General features: G+C 45.3%; 1 protein-coding gene across 1 annotated transcript in view; it reads right to left on the bottom strand.

Annotated features, from left to right (window-relative positions):
* Positions 1 to 2639: 2639 nt before the first annotated feature.
* Positions 2640 to 23144, bottom strand: part of LOC309891707 (ATPase family AAA domain-containing protein 2-like) — a gene marked incomplete at both ends in the record, with an annotated part of 163000 nt that continues 142495 nt past the window's right edge. Inside the window, one exon of the mRNA XM_082786045.1 lies at positions 2640 to 2749. Coding sequence (XP_082642171.1) covers positions 2640 to 2749 — 110 coding nt within the window. The remainder of the gene's footprint in view (positions 2750 to 23144) is intronic.

Below are 23144 nucleotides of genomic sequence, written 5' to 3'. Positions count from 1 at the left end.
TTCGCAGGGGAGCTCGGCCTCGGGCCTGGCAACTGCGCCTGGAAGCCAGGGACGGCCTTGGTGTGCAGCTGGACACCTGGGCCTGAGAAAGCAAGGTCTCTTTCCAGACACTTGGCACCATCGTCACCCAGTGGCTGTCTGAGGGGGACGAGAGAAATGCACAACATCTCTTCCTTCCCTGAAAAAGGGACGGATTTGGACCCAAAACCCAGCTCCTTTCTCTCGGAAGCATCACGTCCTCCTGTCTTTCTTGTATTTGGCTATGACTTTAGGAATCCCTGCAATCCCTGCAGCTGTGTCCCCTGCCAGCTTCTTGTGTGCCCCAAGCATCCTCGCTTGCAGGGCAGTAGAAGATGCAGAAAAGGCCTTGCCTTAGTGGAAGCACTGCCCTGCAGGAGCTCCAACATCCCTCTCAGCAGCACGCTGTAGTCCCCAGATGCCCCCGAAAGGGCACATTTCAGCTACTGGGAAGGAAATGAGCTCGCTCAAGGTGAGCTACCCACTCAAGGCCCAGGTGTCTGTGAGGCGGTGTTGGCAAGGAGTCCTGTTGTGTGAGTCCGTTCTTTGTGGGTGCTCCGTCCCCACAAGGCTTGCTTTTCAAGGCCCAGGAGAGTCTTGTGGGCACTGGCCTGGGGTCCCAGGCTGAGCCAGCTGCTGGCTGGCAATCAGGGAGGCTCGCTCGGTGTCTTGGCTTGGGTTTGCGTGGCCAGGCTGTGGGAGCGGGGGGCTGCAGGGGTGTCCTCTGTGAGGAGAATGCAGCAGCTGCCCCATGGGAGCTCAGGGCCGCTGCCAGGAGGCTCCTTCCAGGAGGGACCCACCCGCTGCTGCCCAGAACGCAGAGCAAAAGGATGATGTTTGCGCCTGGGGGAGAGCTCTTCCTCTTGTTTGCCACTTCATCATCAAACCAAATGAAAACTAATTGTCTTTAACCTCTTTATTTCAGGCCTTCTTTCCTAGTGGTCATTCAAAACTGGGAAAAAAATAGTCTACCAAGTCGGGGTTTTTTTGATTTGATAACAAATCTGCAGACTGTTAAGTCATCAAGCACTTCAAGACTGTTTGAAATAATCTCTACGTTAATATAAAAGGAGTACCGCACACTTCTGCTCAGGAAGAAAATCACGGAAAATGTCAACTTTGATTTTAGATGTTGAATTTGTTGCAGTGAGATCTTCCTCATCGCACGATTCTATTTGGATTTAAACCATATTATCTATGGAGAGACCAAGATTAGGACAAGAACAGCACAGAGTTCAGCATGAAGCCAATCAGGAGCTCAAGTTTGTATTCTTTGTATTCCACTTTATCCTTCTCTTGCTGGAAGGACCTGCTTTTTGAGTCTCCTTCTCTTCACTAGGAGCATGTTCCCTCTTGCTTTGGTAATGCTCTTTCTCAGTGGTTTTAGTCTTGTCCTTTGTATCTTGGCATCTCTCTGTAACAGCTGAGGAGGAAAGGTTTTTAGAGCTACATTCAGTGTCAGACTTGAGAGAGGAAGTTTGCCGCAATTTCTCACCAGGCTCACAAGACTCTTTGCCGGACAAAATGGTTTCTTTTGAAATGAGGTCACGTTCTTTTGATCTTCTTGGTTTCTCCTTGTCTCCATGGTCATCACATTGGTACTATGCGAGGTATTCATCGTTCCCAGGAGATTTCGGAGGGTCCACGACACTGCACAAAATAAAATCACATTTCTCACTTCTGCTGAAGGACGTGAATATTAAGAGTAAAACCTTCCAACGTCAAACAAACAAACAAAAACCTCCGGACTACAGGAACCCTCACAAAGATATGCCATTTAGAAACCTCTCCTGTGATTAGGACACATTCTCCAGCTCCCAGAGAAAGTGCTTTTTCCCCTCTTGCTTCTGAAGCCATTGCACTAAGAAAGCAAACGCATCTGTCTCCTTCCACCTGCTGCTCTGAATAAGAGCCAGAATATTCAAAGCCACTCTATTTGTTCTCCCCACATAGCCGAAAAAACACCAGTTGAAAGAGTTTTCTACCTCTCTCCACGAATTTACATTCACATATCCTATGACTGCAAAAATAGAAGGCGGGGCTCAGGAGGAACAGCCAGTGCTGGAAATGAAAAAAAGCAGCCTGTTTCTTCAGAGTCTTAAGCCTATGCTACTAGGAACAAAACAAAACAAAACAAAACAAGAGGAGAGGAGAACAACAGCGGGAAATTTACCTATTCTCCAGGTGTTCAATTGCAAAGCCTCCTCTGGAGGATCAACAGTTGTGAATTCAGTGTGCTTAGGAGAAATCAGATCTACATCTGAACCACAACTACTTCAGTAGTATCACGAACTTCTGTTACTCTGAAGAAGCAGTCAGCACCGTTTCTATGTTAGGAAAGAGCTGAACAGAGTCTGTTATTCACATCAAGTAGTCAGGCAGGTTTCTTTAGGAAGGCTGGGTTTCACTAGAACATTACTAGCCTGTAAGCCTCATGGCATCACCTTCCATCTTGACTGCTAAACCTCCTTGCTCCCTACTATCTTCTTTGCCAAGATACAGCTGTCCACATTTACTTTTCCTACTTGGCTGGACTGAATTTAAGAAGGTATCTTGCAACTCTTCCTCTTGTTTGCCACTTAATCATCAAACCAAATGGAAACTATTTGCCTTTAACCTCTTTATTTCAGGCCTTCTGATGTAGCGGCACCTCTACAGCGGCTGGGGACTGCAGGCAGCTGTCTGGAGAGGTCGAGGAGATCTGCTGGCAACTTTGAAGCAATTTCCGTCCCTGGAAGATTGCAAAAGTGGGCAAGACCCAGACCAACCCGATCTCATTTCAAAGTTAACCTTGCTTTGAGTAGGAGGCAGGGCCAGATTACCTCCGCAAGTCCCTTCTATTCCTTTTACCCTTAGAATCTGGGGATGTTTCAGCTAAAAAGGAGGGCAGAAACACTCTCAATAGGTGTCCACCATGTAGTAAAACAGTGCCGTGTACCTGGTTAACCTCAGCAGCCCGCAAAGCATTTCTATTTGCAGCAGTGCCCTGACCCCAGCCTCTTGCTGAGCTCTGTCCTGTGCTGCTCGGATGCTCCCGCTGCTCAGACATGGGGGCTTAGAGAGCCACCGGGCCAGCACAAGCCCCTCAGCTCACTGTCAAACTTCACATTTGGCATCTTTCACTTCACCAGCGCCGCCGGACGAGGAGCCCAGCGATGCCTGATGCCGCTCCGGGCTCACCTAAACGCGGGGCTGGAAATTCAGATGCAAAGCTGCGAAGGTTTTTCTTAGTGAAAGCATGGAATGAGTGGCCATCAGTGACTAACCTTACAGGAAGGCATTCACTTTGTGAATGCTGCAGTGAATGAAGACTGAAGGCGTTTTCTGAATGACCTAAGGAGAGTCCTCCCCGAAAAGGAGGACGGTTTATTGTCTATGTAACATCTCCTTTGAAGGTTCGAGCACGAGATCCACCAGGTTTAAAATCTCAAGACACGGATCTGCCACCACAGAAGCAATACATTTCATCTACTAAGCCTAAATACCGTATTTTGCCTCCTCTGTAGGTTTAAAAAAACACGGCCATGCTTGAAGGAATGCATTCTCAGATATTCTACCTATTTACAGTGCTTTAATTAATACCACAGACATGTTGTGCTGTTCAGGGGAATTTGCAATTACATTTTCATTTCCAACCAAACGCAGCCTGACACAAATTGGGAGTAACAGAAACGAATCATCTGGAAGCCGGGATATGCATCATTCGCCATTTTCTAAGAAAATGACAAAAATATAAAACCCCAGCAGTCTGAGAACGTGAGCAATGAGGTAAAGGCATGATCAAACAAACGCGAAAAGCTACTACAGGAAAACTACTGACAGACTAAGGTTAGCTGCTCTGAAAGGGCTGTGTGGGTGGACCCATTGTCTTCAAGTTCAAGCTTTTTCCTGCAGAAACTGCCAAAAATTACGCCAAATATAACAATGGTTTTGCAAGATGGATAAACGTCCTCCAGTCTGAAAGGGAGAAGAAAAGCCAGTGAATGCCCACATCAAGAGGACTTTGCTGATCCCCAGGTATATTCAAGTTACATCTGTCTTTGAAATATACGCCCCTAGTTTAGGCTTATCTCATAAATTAAGGAGAAAAAGGCATCTAAGCAGCCAATTGGAGGAAAAAGAAAACACACTGCACTTATGGTTGATTCCTATTGAGGAGTTCCAGATGAAACAGAGAACAGGATCTCAAAACTTATTTTTACAAACTGCTGCTCTTATTCCTGTTCCCACAGGAACTGACAGTTCAATAAAGGGCTTCAGACTTCACTCAAGTAGTCCTGTAAATACTGTTTGTCATTATAAGGAAAGATCTCTGTGCTTTTCAGTGCTGTGACACGCCTACATATCAAAGCCTTTTCACGAGCAAACTGTGTCGGCATTTGGACTGGCTTTTTAGAATGAAACCAGGGCTTTCAGCGAATAATCCCATAAGAGACATTTGAGAGTCAGCAGAAGTAAAAGCACTGCCTCTGCTTCTTGCAAAATCCTTAGAGTGCAGCCCTAAAAACAAAGTTGAACCTTCCCCAAAACGCTGAGAAATACGAACACTGAGAAGTTACAGACACACACGGATCAGCACTACTTTACCTTCTGTGGGTCAACGGGCTTTGCAAATTCCCTGAAACGTCTGTCAGTGGCAAGTCTGTGAGTAACGTCCCTCAAGAAAATTCTAAGGTCACGCAAGGTATCCTTCTCTTCCTCCTCCAGCATCTTTACTTCTTCCTCTTGTGGCTTCTGAGGCTCAGCTGGTGGTGCTACAGGCACAACTTCCAATGTCCAATCAACTTCAATTCATCAGGAAAAATTAGCCAATTTACAGTACTCAAATACAAGCATATGACAAATTACTGACAGAAAATGACCACCAAAGCAAAGCCCAAAGAGCTAGTAACTTCGATAGGAAAGTTTTAGATGTACTTCTCATATCCTCCTCACCTCTTTTCTTTACAGGAGGCTTAGCCACTTCATTTAGAATTAGGTCCTCAAAAAAAGGCTGCTCTCTCTGCCCTACCAGGCAACTCAATATTGCACACTTCTCCAAATTCCGTATTAAATAATTTTTGCATCTAAAGCAGAAGGAGGAGAGACATTTCAGATTTAAGGCCACAAAAAACTCATCTTCGATTCCAAAAAGACGAGTACCTTTTCAAATTAAGAATAACCTGAAGAACACAAACTGAAAAAAGTTATCTTCCTGGCCTTAAAACGCTACATTTTCACAGGCTGGCACGGCAAATTCAAATATCACCTTTAAGAATCACCTGTAGAATTAAAGCTCGCTGAAGGGATTGTATGCTACACTGGTAAAGTAATGGCTTTCACCACATCCAACAGCGCCTCCTTTGTATTTACTTGCCTTGCTGCAGCCTTTACTTAGAACCTTTATGGCTATCGAGGGAAGAGACAGGCTTCAGCAGACAAGTGAGGGCTTTTTGCTGAGTTTTTATTTCTCTACCAAAAGGTGTCTGAAGTAGCTAGTACCTCTACGTCTTCCTCCATTTTCAAGTTCTAGTAATAAAAGGTAGGTGAGGAATTTCACTACTTATTTTAGAAGGAATTTACAGCCTGTACAAAAACTTCTGTGGGAACTCAAGCACTTTCAAAGCAGTTGATAATAAACACGTCTAGGTAAGACCCGTTCTCTTCCCCCAATGACTGAGACCAAATCATCACAATGACAACAGCGTGGTCCTGTTTTGGGCACCTTCCCTTAATGTAAACTCTCAGAAGTCAATGAAGTTCTGCACCTACTTTTACTACAGTTTATTTAGGAATGCAACTAGAATTCGATTCCAAAGTTACTTTAGCAGAAATTGGAACTCAGCTTTCCAGCTTGGAAAGCTTTGGCCTATATGAAGAAAGAAACTGATTTACTTATTTTTTTTTAATCAAAGTGTTTCAATTCTCTACTAAATTGCATTATTAGCAGTTTACCCAACATAGCATGGAATGGCAGACTGTCAGAAGAAATCTCTTCAGTAAAAACATCCTCTTGTCATTTCAAGCACTGCATATTCTTGACTGAACCACTTTGTAGCCACCAGAATTATTGTATTAATTTATTATTTGCATGTGTGAGAAGGGGGTGAAAGTCACTTGCTTGACTCAGAAAAAACCTTAAGCAGATTCTTTCACAGTATTCTTTTTCTCTAAGCAAATTTTAAGTGATTTGTTAGGGTGCCTGAGTAATAACAGCATGCATTTAAGAAAGCACAGCATTTTGATGCTGAAAGCATTCATAAATTACAAGACACTGAAGAAATAGTAAGGAAAGTATTGACAAATACCTCTTCTGGGAGATCTGAGTGACGTACATCAGACGGAGCAAGCAGCAAAACTGGCAAAAATGCTGGAATGTTAAGTAGTAGAGTTAGAAAAGTAAGTTTCAAGGCAGGTCCGGCGTTGTCCCACCATAAATGGATATCTGGGACATAAATTGTGCTTGGTGCTGTCTTCTGAGCATTTCGGATCAGCTAGTGAAAAGGAAAGCTTGCGTAAGAAAACTAAAACACGTACAAGAACCTCTTAATACACAGCTACATAGCCATCTGACTGCCCCATGAAATGAAACTACGTGAACAGAGTGGCAAGCATCCTTTCACATAAGGAATTTCTCTGTGCACCCTTTCAGATTATCAGTATTCGGACAACTCTAGTCAGAAGATGGGAAGGATATATTCAGGCAGTGGCTAGACACCGTAGCTATATGGCCACAGCCACAATCATCGCATAACAAAGAAAGGAAATGTCCCTCTTAAGGGACACATCAGTATTCAGTCGTGTAACATGTCTGTCCTTACTTGTATGGCTCTCAAACGTTTCCACTAAAGGTAAAAATATTTTAAGGTAGTGATGCCAAACAAGAAAATGGATTTCCTGCCTAAAAGTAAAAACACCAAATCTGGTCATTTTTTCTAGTTAAAACCACATCACCGTGCAAATGAAGTGTTTTCTGAATGTTAATGCTTTTAGTGCACATACTGCAACAGCACAAGTTGTGTATGTCCGTGCGAAAACAAAATAAACAGAAGCCCCAAACCTCGGTTGCCTTACTAATATAATTTAGAAGAAGCCTACAAAAAGTAGCCGACATGCAGTCTGATACAGAGCCATCTACTGGGAGCACACAGTCTTAGGAGGCAATGAGAACTACTTTCTGGATCCCAGTGACATGAGCAGCATTTCTTTCCACAAAGAGATGTTCGTTAGCAACACCGCCCAGCTTCCTGAGCTGCTAGCAACAGCCTCACTGTAAAATTGGGTATGGAAAATGTCGACATGTACAACATCCAGATTGTTTGTGGTGCTGTCTAAAAGAAAAGGGGATTTTCAGACAGAAGCAAACATCCCAGCACATTAAAACAAGGCCACCTCCATTACCAATGAATTTTGCTCACCTTACTTGCAACTCGATTGATCCTTTACATACAGTCAGTGAATCCGATGAGAAGAAAAAGAAAAAAAGGTACCTGTCTGCAGATTTCTTCTGGCGATGCAACGTTTGTAAGCAGAACAGAAAGGTCCAGGGTGTAAACAGGAAACTTCTCCAAAACGTGCAACACCACGGGTGCCACGTAAGAAACCCGGCCGTACCCTTCTTTTCCTACTATTAGCAGACGGGGCTGGCATGATGTTGGTTTGCAGAAAGCACTCCTAGAACAAGAGTTAAGAAAACAAGCTTATAAATGAGGTGCTGAATAGACACACAGATGTTCCAAGTAATTTTCCTATAGACTTTCTTTTCCCTCCCCAAATAATCCAAATGGCAGCGGTACATTAAATACATGTAAGATTTCCAGTTAAGTTATTCACTCATTCCAATTGTTTCACCTTCTTCCCTTTGTTTCATCTTCTTCCCTTTTGTTTCCTATTCTTTACTAAACCAAGACTGCAAATTAATATCCCTGCAATCTTGCTTTACTACTAGGAAATAAATTGGTGAGGAGCATTTGTTTCCCCACTACAATCAGGCTGTACCTTTGCTGGCTTAAATCAAAGATGCTAGAGACTTAGCCTTGCTCTAAAGCACAGAAAATCATCTGGACAGCACAGCAATAGAAACGGAGAAAAATAACTGATCCAGCTGTGACAACATGATCTAACTTTCCAACTGTGGGCTTGCATGACTTCCATACTAAAATATCACAAGATTAACACAACTTGGTGGCTTAACAAATAAAGACACCATTCACATTTTTCTCAAGGTGTTTTAACAAGCCATTTCTCAGTTTTCTTTCTGCTACATAATTCACTACTGGTTTAACAATCCTGGAAAACAGAAGGGCAAAAGGTGGCAACACAAACCCATAAAGTTGGGGTATTTTTAGCTAAAAGGACAGACAGCACATTTATGTGGTCTTGAGTCTTTCAAAGAATGCCATGGATTAAGTCAACGTGTTCTGGTAGTCTACTAATCACTTTGGCTTACAAAGAGAAGCCTGGGCTTTTCAATTTGGTCATTCAGAGCAACTTCGTTACAACTTTAGTCCCTCCACCCTTTCTTCTTGTGAATACCAAGCACCCCTTCAACACACAAACTTGATGTTGCCCCTTCGTCTACCACCCCTCGCACTTTTAACAGCTGGAACTGTTTACAAAGACTCAGCAGACCTGAGAATTTAAACGTAACAGGGATCTATCTTTCTTTACCTGCTGAAACAGAGGCATTTTTTCTCTGGTCCGTTAGGCATTCCATCTTTTAATTCATCTCCAGAAACCAAGCATGCATCGTCATCACTGTCAAACATATCATCTTGTAAAATCGGATTGAAATGCTCTGAAAGGCAAAAGAGGTTTGTTAACTTTCCTGAATAGCCTTTGTCTCTTTCTCTTCCATTAATACAGCTTCTAAATCAGTGCCAAAACCCTTTCTTCATTTGAGAGCACACACTGAAATCTACTTCCTAGAGTTCAGCCCACCACAGATCTAAGGAGATGGCACAAGGCCCTACAAAGCTCTACTAAGTCCCACTGATGTGTACGTGTAAGGTACGCTACTCTTGGTGATTTTTTTCTCCCCCTTAGAATAAAGGAGATTACGAACAATTTCTGCAGTTGCTAAATAGATAAAAAAAAAAAAAAACAAAAAAAACAAACAAGACCATTTCTTTCTGGAGGAGGTTCCCACAATGAAAGCATGGGGATAAAGGATGTGATGGCCACAGAATTCCACTCATCTAGTAAATATCAATGCTAATTCATCTCACGTGTATAGTACGATCCACAAACATTTAAATTAGGAGACTGGTTAAAAATGATGATAGCTAAAACAATATTTAGCTTAGACCAGTTATACTTGTATCCTGGTCCTGACATTCTTCAGAAAGGAATTAGATCTTTGGAGGGGAAGCATTTCTACGTCAATGTTTCTGAGTTTTGATTTTTTAAAGAAAAATATGTGCCTTATACTTCAAACCTCAAGTCAACCTCTACAAATGCTAATTATCTTAGCTGCCGTCAGAAGCAGGATGCTTCAGTAGAGAACGCATCGTCCTTTACTGTGTATTGAGTCATTCAGAGCTTCCATTTGGCATTTCAGTTTCGAATCCACAATAAAACCTATGTGTTGTATTCCAGACTTGCCCAAAAAAAAAGACATGCACATGCAAATAATAAAATTCTACCACCATTATGTCTGAAAGCTATAAGTTGATTGCACAAACCACAAGTTTTTGCTTTAGCAGAATTATAAAGAAGTGGATGCTGTGGTTATACCTTGCTGTCGGTCCTCCTTTAGTGCAAGCTGTGCATGCGGGAAGATCTTCTGCACAACTTGTAAAATATTCTCTACTGATCTTTGAAAAAGTGGCTTGAAAATGGGTGAGAGTGCTTGTACGGGTGAAGCCTTGATCCGGTTTGAAGCTGGAACAACCTTCTTCATAGCCATGAAAAAGTCCTTTGCTTTTATTTTAATAGAATTAACGTCTAGTAGCAACTTCTCCCTACTTGCATAAATCTGAGGATAGCATCGGCGTAGAGAGCACAGCGCAGCTTCAGTACAGAGGGATTTGATATCTGCACCACAGTCTCCTAACAAACAAAAATCAAACGTTACATCAGTCAAGGCCCAGGTTTACAACATGCAACATTTAAAGAATTTGTAATGCCAAAACCAAACAGCTTAACAGGGAATTCAAAGTGCTACCGCTCTGCAGGGAAGTTTCATGTTGCTCTGTCGTGGTTTAACCCGGCTGGCAGCTAAACACCACGCAGCCGTTCGCTCACCCTCCCCCCTCCCTCTCTGGGACGGGGGAGAGAAATGGAAAGTGAAGCCCGTGAGTTGAGATAAAGACAGTTTAATAAGACAGGAAAAAAAAATAACAAAAATAATAATAACAATAATAATAATGATGATACAATGGTGATAATACGAAAGTAATAATAGTATGTACAAACAAGTGATGCACAATGCAATTGCTCACCACCCGCTGACCGATGCCCAGCCTAACCCCGAGCAGTCCGGCCCCCTCCCCCCGGCTAGCCACCCCTATATATTGTTTAGCATGACGTCAGATGGTATGGAATACCCCTTTGGCTAGTTTGGGTCACCTGTCCTGGGTCTGTCCCCTCCCAGCTCTTACTGCACCCCCCAGCCTGCCCGTTGGCAGGACAGAGCAAAGGCTGAGATGTCCTTGGCTTAGTATAAGCACTGCTCTGCAACAATTAAAGCATCGGGGTGTTATCAGCACTCTTCTCATTCTAAGCCAAAACACAGCATTCCACCAGCTACTAGGAAGAAAATTAATTCTGTGCTAACTGAAACCAGGACATCTATCCACCCCTTATTCCATACCATTTATGTCATGCTCAGGTTACACTCTTTTCCATACATTCTAATTAGTCACCTATAGTAATCATGGTAGTGATAACATACAGTATAATATACTATTTAACATGGTGCAATTCAGTTCATGGGCTATTCTCACCCAGTATTAAATCTCCTTGAGGTACACACCGGACCTCTCCGTTCTTTTGCATCACCCACCAAGTATATCCAGGTCCCTGAGCGAAAACAATTCCACGAATAGGTTTGCCTTTTCCTGAGGCAGGAGTAGCCCAGACTGTTTTACCCAGCATATTTTTTACATGCACTACAGGAACTTTATCCCCATCTACAGTACGTAACAGGTTTGATTGGGCAGGTCCAGCTCGGTTGGTAGATCCCCTAGTATTGACTAACCAGGTGGCCTTTGCCAAATGCGTATCCCAGTTTTTGAACGTCCCAGCGCCCATTGCTTTCAAGGTAGTCTTTAACAGGCCATTGTATCGTTCAACTTTCCCGGAGGCTGGTGCATGATAGGGGATGTGATACACCCATTCAATACCATGTTCTTTGGCCCAAGTGTCTATAAGGTTGTTTCGGAAGTGAGTCCCATTGTCTGATTCTATTCTTTCTGGGGTGCCGTGTCGCCATAGGACTTGCTTTTCAAGGCCCAGGATGGTGTTCCGGGCGGTAGCATGAGGCACAGGATATGTTTCCAGCCATCCGGTGGTTGCTTCCACCATTGTAAGTACGTGGCGCTTGCCATTGCGAGTTTGAGGGAGTGTGATGTAATCAATCTGCCAGGCCTCTCCATATTTATATTTCAGCCATCGTCCTCCATACCAAAGAGGCTTTGACCGTTTGGCTTGCTTGATTGCAGCACATGTTTCACAGTCATGAATAACCTGTGCTATAGCGTCCATGGTCAAGTCCACCCCTCGATCACGAGCCCATCTGTATGTTGCATCTCTACCTTGATGGCCTGAGGTGTCATGGGCCCATCGGGCTATAAATAATTCACCTTTATGCTGCCAATCCAGGTCCACCTGAGCTACTTCAATCTTAGCAGCCTGATCCACCTGCTGGTTGTTTTGATGTTCTTCAGTAGCCCGATTCTTGGGCACATGAGCATCTACGTGGCGTACTTTCACAGCCAGGTTCTCTACCCGAGCAGCAATATCTTGCCACAATGCAGCAGCCCAGATAGGTTTGCCCCTACGCTGCCAGTTGTTTTGCTTCCATTGCTGTAACCATCCCCACAGGGCATTTGCTACCATCCATGAATCGGTGTAGAGATAGAGAACTGGCCATTTTTCTCGTTCAGCAATGTCTAAAGCCAGCTGAATGGCTTTCACTTCTGCAAACTGACTCGATTCACCTTCTCCCTCAGCAGCTTCTGCAACTCGTCGCGTAGGACTCCATACAGCAGCCTTCCATCTCCGATGCTTCCCCACAATACGACAGGACCCATCAGTGAACAGGGCATATTTCTTTTCATTCTCTGGCAACTGGTTGTACAGTGGGGCTTCTTCAGCACGACCCACCTCCTCCTCTGATGATATCCCAAAGTATTTGCCTTCTGGCCAGTCCATGATCACTTCCAATATTCCTGGGCGACTGGGGTTTCCTATTCGAGCCCGCTGAGTAATCAGTGCAACCCACTTGCTCCATGTAGCATCAGTTGCATGATGCGTAGAGGGGACCCTTCCCTTGAACATCCAGCCTAGTACCGGTAATCGGGGTGCTAGGAGGAGCTGCGCTTCAGTACCGACCACCTCCGAAGCAGATCGAACTCCTTCATATGCTGCCAATATCTCCTTTTCAGTTGGAGTATAGCGGGCCTCAGATCCTCTGTATCCCCGACTCCAAAACCCCAGAGGCCGACCTCGAGTTTCCCCAGGTTCTTTCTGCCAGAGGCTCCAGGTGGGGCCGTTCTCCCCGGCTGCAGTGTAGAGCACATTCTTTACATCTGGTCCTGTTCGAACTGGCCCAAGGGCTACTGCATGGACTATTTCCTGCTTGATTTGTTCAAAGGCTTGTCGTTGTTCAGGGCCCCATTCAAACTCATTCTTCTTACGAGTTACTTGGTAGAGTGGGTTTACAATCAGACTGTAATTTGGGATGTGCATTCTCCAAAACCCCACAACACCTAGGAAAGTCTGTGTTTCTTTTTTGTTAGTTGGTGGAGACATAGCTGTTATTTTGTTGATCACATCCATTGGGATTTGACGACGTCCATCTTGCCATTTTATTCCTAAAAACTGGATCTCCCGTGCAGGTCCTTTGACTTTATTTTGTTTTATGGCAAAACCGGCTTTCAGAAGGATTTGGACTATTTTCTTCCCTTTCTCGAAAACTTCCTCTGCTGTGTCACCCCACACAATAATGTCATCGATGTACTGCAGGTGTTCAGGAGCTTCCCCCTGCTCTAGTGCAGACTGGATCAGCCCATGGCAAATGGTAGGGCTGTGTTTCCACCCCTGGGGCAGCCTATTCCAAGTATATTGGACTCCCCTCCAAGTGAAGGCAAATTGTGGCCTGCACTCTGCTGCTAGAGGGATGGAGAAAAATGCATTAGCGATATCAATTGTGGCGTACCACTTGGCTGCCTTCGATTCAAGTTCATACTGAAGTTCCAGCATGTCCGGCACTGCAGCACTCAGTGGTGGCGTGACTTCGTTCAGGCCGCGATAGTCCACTGTTAGTCTCCACTCGCCATTAGACTTTCGCACTGGCCATATGGGACTATTGAAAGGTGAATGAGTCTTGCTGATCACTCCTTGGCTCTCCAATTGACGAATTAGCTTATGGATGGGAATCAGGGAGTCTCGGTTGGTGCGATATTGCCGCCGGTGCACAGTTGTGGTAGCAATTGGCACTTGCTGTTCTTCGACCCTCAGCAACCCCACAACAGAGGGGTCCTCTGAGAGACCAGGCAAGGTAGATAATTGTTTAATGCCCTCTGTCTCTAAGGCAGCAATACCAAAAGCCCACCGGAACCCTTTTGGGTCCTTGCAGTATCCTCTTCTAAGATAGTCTATGCCAAGGATACATGGAGCATCCGGACCAGTCACAATGCGGTGCTTTTCCCACTCATTCCCAGTCAGACTCACTTCAGCCTCCAATACAGTCAACTGCTGAGATCCCCCTGTCACTCCACAAATATAGATGGGCTCTGGTCCTTTATAGCTCGATGGCATTATAGTACATTGTGCACCGGTGTCTACTAAAGCCTTATACTTCTGTGCGCGTGATGTGCCAGGCCATCGAATCCACACAGTCCAATAAACTCGATTGTCCCTTTCCTCCCCCTGGCTGGAGGCAGGGCCCCCCTAATCCTGGTCAGAATCTTCCTCGTTTCTGTGTTTGAAGGACTGTCTGCTGGAAGTTGGAGCAGCAAACTTTTCGGAGAATCCCTTTTTCCTGATTGTTTTCTTTTGCAACTCACGTACCCGTGCCTCTAGGGTCGCGGTAGATTTTCCATCCCACTTTCTCATGTCCTCTCCATGGTCTCGTAAGTAAAACCACAGGGTGGCACGGGGTGAGTACCCACCATATCGTCTTCCTTGTGTGGGTGAACGCCTACCCCTGACAGCTGAGACACTGCTTTGTACAGGTGCGAAGGAGAATAATCTCTCTTCAAGTTGGTGAACCTTTTCAGAAAGTTTCTCCCAAGTGTTCTCCTTTGGTCGGTGGGCACTGGTTGGTTCAGGTGGGGAGGACAATAGATTCTCTTCAAGTTGGTGAACCTTTTCAGAAAGTTTCTCCACAGCTGAGACGCAGGCCTGTAAGGAAGAGGAGAGACTTTCTTCGTACTGCCGGAGTTGTTTAGCCGCTTCACCCACTGTGGGTTCCTCATCCTCTTTCCAGGCCATTATTGCCAATGAGCTGGCATATGATGATGGTGCACTCCGTACAAACTTCCGCCACATGGGTCGTGTACACTTGACTTCATCTGGATCTGTGGATGTTTGTTTGAGGTCTGGATCCTCATAAATCACTTCCCGTACGGCTAATTCCCTCAGGTACTGGATTCCCTTCTCCATAGTGGTCCACTTGCCTGGTAGACATAAAATATCTTCCTTGAAGGGATACCTTTCCCTCACAGCTGAGAGGAGACGCCTCCAGAGGCTGGTGGGTCGTGCTCCATCTGCAATTGCTTTGTCAATGCCGGCGTCTCGAGCAAGGGATCCCAGCCGCTTGGCTTCCCTGCCGTCTAATTCCACACAATTGGCTCCAGAGTCCCAGCACCGGAGCAGCCAGGTGACAAGCTGCTCACCTATACAGCGACCAAAATCTTTTCGCACATCTCGTAGCTCGCGCTCGTTTAGGCTTCGGGTAGTTACTGTTGCTCTTTCGGCATCCTCATCTTCCTCCTCCTGAATCCTTGACGGCCCAGCGTCGTCATCATCTTCGTCATCTCTATACTTAGTTTTGGCAGAAGCCTTACCTGGATTGGCAGAAGACTCTCTGCGTTCTAAACGACTTGAATTTCTATACCATATTTTCACCTTCTCTACAGGGGCAGCTTGCACTGCTACTGCTCGTTTCTCTGACTTTGTTACAGGGTCTGCCACAGGGGTTGGAATGCCCTCTGCAGGGTCAACTTGCACTGCTACAGCTCGTTTCTCTGACACGGCCACAGGAGCTGGAGCGGCTACAGGAGCTGGAGCAGTTGCAGGAACCGGAGCTGTAGCGGCTACAGGAGCTGGAGCTGGAGCTGGAGCAGTTGCAGGAGCTGGGACTGGAGCAGCAGTAGGAGCTGGAGCTGGAGCGGCTTCAGGAGCTGGAGCTGGAGTGGCTTCAGGAGCTGGGACTGGAGCAGTTGCAGGAACTGGGACTGGAGTAGCGGCCGGAGCTGGAACTGGAGCGACTGCAGGAACTGGGACTGGAGCAGCTGCAGGAGCTGGAGCTGGAGCGGCTTCAGGAGCTGGAGCTGGAGCAGCTTCAGGAGCTGGGACTGGAGCAGTTGCAGGAACTGGGACTGGAGTAGCGGCCGGAGCTGGAACTGGAGCGACTGCAGGAACTGGGACTGGAGCAGCTGCAGGAGCTGGGACTGGAGCGGCTGCAGGAGCTGGAGCTGGAGCGGCTGCAGGAGCTGGGACTGGGGCGGCTGCAGAATCCACCGTAGGGGTCACAGTGGCCGTTGGATCTGTCACAGGGTTTGGAGTGGCCGCAGGGTCTGTCACTAAGTTGACAGCAGTATCAATGGCAGCTCGATAGGCATGAGCCAGGCCCCAGCACGTTACAATGATTTGTGTTACTTTGGAACTGCCAGAATCATTACACCTTTTTTTCAAGCATTCTGCCAGTTTTTGAGGATTTTGCCATTGTTCAGGGGTGAATTTCCAACACACTGGGGGTGCCAACTGCTCTAGATGCCTGCCCATATCCACCCATACTCCCTGCCACCCACAACTATACTGCCTCCGGGCAGATCTCCGGATGAGCTTCATAAGTAGTTGTTTAACTTTAAGCAGAATCTGAAGTGCATTCATGAGGCAGAACAACAAGACTATGGTATTCTGAGTATTCCAGAAATATTCAATATCTTGGAGAGCTATTGTGACAAGCTCAGGGGATAAGAGGGTGGTGAAGGAGGAAGGCAGAGTGACCCAGGAGGATACAGGGGTGGTGAAGGAGAAAGGGAGAGTAAGCAAGTAAGGAAAAATATCCTCCCCTTTCCCCTCCACAGATTGACTCTCTAATGGAGAAAAACAATAGGTATAATTGCTAATAGTTCCCAAGATGCTGTTTCCAAAGTACAGAGTCCACGATGTTACTGAGTATAAATACCAAGTTAGAGTCATGACCAGATATCTTATCGTCTCATAAGCCATTGCTATAACACTTAGTACCATAATGGTCTGAAAACAGGGCCCGGAGAGGAGAAACAACACTACAGAGAGCAAATACGGAAAATAATGTACTATAATACTCAATTTGGAAAACAGGCGCAGCAGAGTTGTGATTAAAGCAATCAGCATCATGACAAGTGACTATTAAGCAGGTCTAATCCTTCCACCAATTTTAGTTTAACACACTCTGATCAGATCTGCCGTTATCTCAACCTTTCGGGCCCCACGTTGGGCGCCAAAAAGACTGTCGTGGTTTAACCCGACCGGCAGCTAAACACCACGCAGCCGTTCGCTCACCCTCCCCCCTCCCTCTCTGGGACGGGGGAGAGAAATGGAAAGTGAAGCCCGTGAGTTGAGATAAAGACAGTTTAATAAGACAGGAAAAAAAAATAACAAAAATAATAATAACAATAATAATAATGATGATACAATGGTGATAATACGAAAGTAATAATAGTATGTACAAACAAGTGATGCACAATGCAATTGCTCACCACCCGCTGACCGATGCCCAGCCTAACCCCGAGCAGTCCGGCCCCCTCCCCCCGGCTAGCCACCCCTATATATTGTTTAGCATGACGTCAGATGGTATGGAATACCCCTTTGGCTAGTTTGGGTCACCTGTCCTGGGTCTGTCCCCTCCCAGCTCTTACTGCACCCCCCAGCCTGCCCGTTGGCAGGACAGAGCAAAGGCTGAGATGTCCTTGGCTTAGTATAAGCACTGCTCTGCAACAATTAAAGCATCGGGGTGTTATCAGCACTCTTCTCATTCTAAGCCAAAACACAGCATTCCACCAGCTACTAGGAAGAAAATTAATTCTGTGCTAACTGAAACCAGGACATGCTCACTGCCTGATATCCTGCACTTATGCAGCTGAAGCAGACTCCTCATCAAAAACCATACTCTTGAGGAAGATGCCCCAGAACCATTTAATGTTCTCAGACAACAAGAGGAACGACAACAAAGAGTAAATAGATGAAAGGATCTCACACAGATTGCTATGAAGGCGTGCCAGCTGCCTCGTTGACTACTTGTGCAACAAGGCACAAGAGCATGGGTACTGCCTGGTACAAGCTAAGGTTCTTTACAACTTGGTCACAAGCAAGAATCCGTTTCTGTTTCAGTCTTACCAATGCATTTCTCAGCTAGTTCATCAAGCAACATATCCGGTGGCTGAGGGGTCCAGTCACGAGTGTGAATCTTGACAATTTCTTTTCTAGCCTGGAAGCAAAATCATTGCATTTTAGCTTGTCCCAAGTTTTCCTTAAAAATACCAACAAGAAACAAACAAACCAAAAGGCAAACAAACAAACAACAAAAAACAATACAGTCCTCCCTCAAAACCCCTCATCTACTAATACACTTTTCTTACTTGCTCAACTTTCAAGTATTTTACAGTTATTTAATATACACTCTGCATTGTCAACCAGGAAATTGAATAGTTCTTATTTGTTATACTGAACTTTTTCTAGGAACCTACAGTGAAAGAAAAGGCATTTATAGCTTCAATAACAAGTTTCCAAACTACGAGACCTAAGGACCCAGAGGAAAATACTGTAATGAAAAATTTATCCAGAAACATTTCTTTGCTGTCCAAAAAACTTCTCTAAAACTTAGCAAGCTTTCATTGGGACAGTCTCATTACTTCATCACATTTGCTTTCCAGTCAGTAAATTCACAGAAAGCACTTCTGGCACAATGCTTCCAATTGCTACAATTACTATAAAGAAGAAAAGAATTATGACTCAAACTACTACCACCGAGCAGGGGCACAATCAAATGCAAACACGTCCCCTATTCATTCATAAGCGAAGGATTGAGACCAAAAACACAACTTCATGATGAAAACACCCAAGTGGACTAAATAATTAAGCAAACAGGTACAACTTTGGGAATGAAAGGTTTGATTATAGAACTAACTACTTGGTGGTATCATCCTGACCATATATATCCAGTACCAGATTTGTCCTCCATGGAACAACGCAGTGTCTCCACGTATCACTCTTTTGTTCAAGTTGTCATTTTTTTTTTTTCCTATAAAGTTGGACTTTGCCATGGTAGCACTAACGTTGAATTTAAGTTCTCACCTCTTTATCTGGCAAGCTGAAGAGGAAGTGTCTGCCAAAGCGTCCTGGTCTTCGTAAAGCAGGATCTATAGAATCCAGTCTGTTAGTAGCTCCGATTACCACGATCTCCCCTCTGTTATCTATGCCGTCCATAAGCGTCTGAAGAGTTGAAACAATGGAACAAATAGAAAAATATAAGTTTTACTTACTGGTTCAGTACATTTTGTTACATTCCACATGACTTTCTTGATGCCGGAATAACCTTCTTCCTAGTGGTCATTCAAAACTGGGAAAAAAATAGTCTACCAAGTCGGGGTTTTTTTGATTTGATAATAAATCTGCAGACTGTTAAGTCATCAAGCACTTCAAGACTGTTTGAAATAATCTCTACGTTAATATAAAAGGAGTACCGCACACTTCTGCTCAGGAAGAAAATCACGGAAAATGTCAACTTTGATTTTAGATGTTGAATTTGTTGCAGTGAGATCTTCCTCATCGCACGATTCTATTTGGATTTAAACCATATTATCTATGGAGAGACCAAGATTAGGACAAGAACAGCACAGAGTTCAGCATGAAGCCAATCAGGAGCTCAAGTTTGTATTCTTTGTATTCCACTTTATCCTTCTCTTGCTGGAAGGACCTGCTTTTTGACTCTCCTTCTCTTCACTAGGAGCATGTTCCCTCTTGCTTTGGTAATGCTCTTTCTCAGTGGTTTTAGTCTTGTCCTTTGTATCTTGGCATCTCTCTGTAACAGCTGAGGAGGAAAGGTTTTTAGAGCTACATTCAGTGTCAGACTCGAGAGAGGAAGTATGCCGCAATTTCTCACCAGGCTCACAAGACTCTTTGCCGGACAAAACGGTTTCTTTTGAAATGAGGTCACGTTCTTTTGATCTTCTTGGTTTCTCCTTGTCTCCACCGTCATCACATTGGTACTATGTGAGGTATTCATCGTTCCCAGGAGATTTCGGAGGGTCCACGACACTGCACAAAATAAAATCACATTTCTCACTTCTGCTGAAGGACGTGAATATTAAGAGTAAAACCTTCCAACGTCAAACAAACAAACAAAAACCTCCGGACTACAGGAACCCTCGCAAAGATATGCCACTTAGAAACCTCTCCTGTGATTAGGACACCTTCTTCAGCTCCCAGAGAAAGTGCTTTTTCCCCTCTTGCTTCTGAAGCCATTGCACTAAAAAAGCAAACGCATCTGTCTCCCTCCACATGCTGCTCTGATTAAGAGGCAGAATATTCAAAGCCACTCTATTTGTTCTCCCCACATAGCCGAAAAAACACCAGTTGAAAGAGTTTTCTACCTCTCTCCACGAATTTACATTCACATATCCTATGACTGCAAAAATAGAAGGCGGGGCTCAGGAGGAACAGCCAGTGCTGGAAATGAAAAAAAGCAGCCTGTTTCTTCAGAGTCTTAAGCCTATGCTACTAGGAACAAAACAAAACAAAACAAAACAAAACAAGAGGAGAGGAGAACAACAGCGGGAAATTTACCTATTCTCCAGGTGTTCAATTGCAAAGCCTCCTCTGGAGGATCAACAGTTGTGAATTCAGTGTGCTTAGGAGAAATCAGATCTACATCTGAACCACAACTATTTCAGTAGTATCACGAACTTCTGTTACTCTGAAGAAGCAGTCAGCACCGTTTCTATGTTAGGAAAGAGCTGAACAGAGTCTGTTATTCACATCAAGTAGTCAGGCAGGTTTCTTTAGGAAGGCAGGGTTTCACTAGAACATTACTAGCCTGTAAGCCTCATGGCATCACCTTCCATCTTGACTGCTGAACCTCCTTGCTCCCTACTATCTTCTTTGCCAAGATACAGCTGTCCACATTTACTTTTCCTACTTGGCTGGACTGAATTTAAGAAGATCTTGCATCTAAGAAAGGGAACAAAAGCTGCTGCCCAGCAGCGTCTGGCTCAGGGAGGAGTGAGAAAGCTCTGTGCAGCCCCCAAGGTCCGTGCAGCAGGAGGCAGGAGGTGCTCCAGGCTCACAGCAGCAGTTCCCCTGCGGCCTGTGCAGGGAGAGGCCCCTGGTGGAGCAGGCTGTCCCCCTGCAGCCCATGGGTCCCCCGTGGAGCAGATCTCCACGCTGCAGCCCCCCTGTGGCTGGAGGAGCCCCCGGTGGAGCAGGTGGCTGTGGCCTGGAGGAGGCCGCGGCCTGTGGAGAGCCCCCGCAGGAGCAGGCCCCGGGCTGGACTGGAACAGGCTGTGCTGAGCCTGCTTTGCCCGTGACGCTCCTTGTGGAGTGATCTCCCTGTCCTTCTGGCAGCCCTTGAGCCCTTGCCAGCCTCTTTTCTCCCCTTGGCGTTGGAGGAGGGGCAGGGAGAGAGCGCTTGTGCTGGAGCTCAGCTGCCCAGCTGAGGAAAACCACCACGGCTCTGTCTTGCCGCTGCTGCAGCACGCTGGTAGCAGCCAGCACCGTCTGTTCTTCGAGCCTCAGCAAGCCCACAGCATCTTCCCAGAAGGGATCCCTTTCCTTCACGCCTCCAGAGGCTGAGGGCTTGTGCCCTGTTTTCAAGCGCTTTCTCAGTGCCCCCTTCCCCAGAGAAGGATCCCAGCTGCTTGGCTTCCCTGCCCTCTGCTGCCAGGCTCCCGCAGCTGCTATCCCAGCAGCGCAGCAGCCAGCTGACAATGTGCTCGCCTGGAGGACAGCTGCAATCTTGTCCCATGGCTCGCAGCTCGCCCAGGGATGGGGATCACCTGCTTCCTGCTGCTTTTCTATCTAATCTCCTTTCCAACAGCCTCCTGTGCCCTGGGATGGCCCTACCTTGGGGTAGGCCGCCTCGCCTTCCTCTTGCTCCTTCCCCTTCTTGGGAGGACTTTCTGCCCTTCCGAAACGAGATGACTTCTGCATGCATTCCTTCCCCTTGTGTGTATTGGTGCCTGAGACAGCAACGGGGTCGTCCCCGGAGCCAGCTGTAGGGCCTGTGCCAGGCTTGGAGGTGCTGCAGGGAACATGCCAGGGGCTGGAGTGGCTGGATGTGAAGTACTATCAGTAAAGAATTTCTTCCTAACATATATCAGAAATCTAACTTTTCAGTGTAAAGCTATTACTCCATGTCCTGTCACTCCAGGCCCTGATAAAGACCTCCTCCCCAGCTTTCCTATAGGTTGCCTTTAAGTACAGGAAGGCTCTCAGCCTGGCACACAATAAAAACGATGGCAGATCCTTCACAATATTATTTGAATTTCACGTAAATAGAACAGACTATCAACTTACTTAGGAGAAGTAATACAATTTCAGAACTATTCAAAACCAAAGGCATTCCAAACTAAGTTTAAGTTCAGAGGAAATCCAAAGAAAAAACTAATTTTGAAACTAATAATCAGAGACAATAATCTTCTTCAAATGATAGATTTTTCTCCTGTACTGGGTAATATTGGTCTGTCTTTAATGCTCATCCAGACATGGCTTTGACACCGAGTATCTTGCTTTGCCTCTGCATTAAGTCTTCTTCTCATGTGAGGTAAATGTCCTGCTCTTATGGGATGGGCCTAGGAGACACACGCGCTGTGTCTCATGATGCTTGGATATCATCTTAATTCTGGGTGAAGATGAAAGGTCTCACTGCTTCCTGAACAGGGAAGTGGATGTCTGCAGTTAAGAACCCTCTGTCTAATCTAGAAACATGAAGGAAGGAGTTTGCTGGATTGCAAGTGACAGTGAAGAAAGCCACAGGTGACATATCAAACTGATTAAAATGTTATTTAGCTCAGGGCATGGCTAATGAAGTGGAACTGGAATAGTTTGATGACTGTAATTACACTCACTATCATTGTGACTTGTTTATAGGATGGTAATGCCTAAAGGTCCCACTGGAGCCTGAAACAAGGTTGTGCTGGGTGCTGCACGTGCGTATCTCAGTAGCGCTTTGATAGCTAGTGATACAAACAGACAAAACAGAGATTGAAAGGAGAAACGGGGGGACAGAGATAAGAAGATCTTCCTGCAGGTCATTTAGGGTATGAGCCAGGAGTTCAGTGCATCCAGCTCTCTAGTGCTCTGCTGGCCCAGTGAGATGAATGGAAAACATTGCAGCCTTGGAAAAATAGTGCTTCTTCTAATTCTTTGGCCAGTTTTGATGATTTAGGACTGGTCTATTTATTTATTTATTTATTTTACTTTCCCCATTTGTGCTGGAGAAGGTGAACTTTTTAAATACCTATTCTGAATTCAAATATCATTTTCATTGTTATGTTTCTGTTTTGTTGGCACTATTCATAATGACTTCTACCCTTCAGTGGAAGCAAAAGCTTATCATACCATAAAACTGATAAAACAAAACATAAAACAAAACCAGGCTTAGAATGAAATTTTTGAGGCTTACAAATGCAAACTTTGAAATCTAAGGAAATGAATAATTGAGTCTGACTAAGCATCTCTGGGACTGGAGTGCAGAGAAGGCAGAGTTAAAATTC

This window comes from Aythya marila, assembly GCF_965140915.1.
Source record: "Aythya marila genome assembly, contig: HAP1_HAP1_SCAFFOLD_165, whole genome shotgun sequence".
NCBI lineage: Eukaryota > Metazoa > Chordata > Aves > Anseriformes > Anatidae > Aythya > Aythya marila.
The sequence above is the reverse complement of the archived record's forward strand: the minus strand, read 5'-3'. Positions and strand labels throughout refer to the sequence as shown.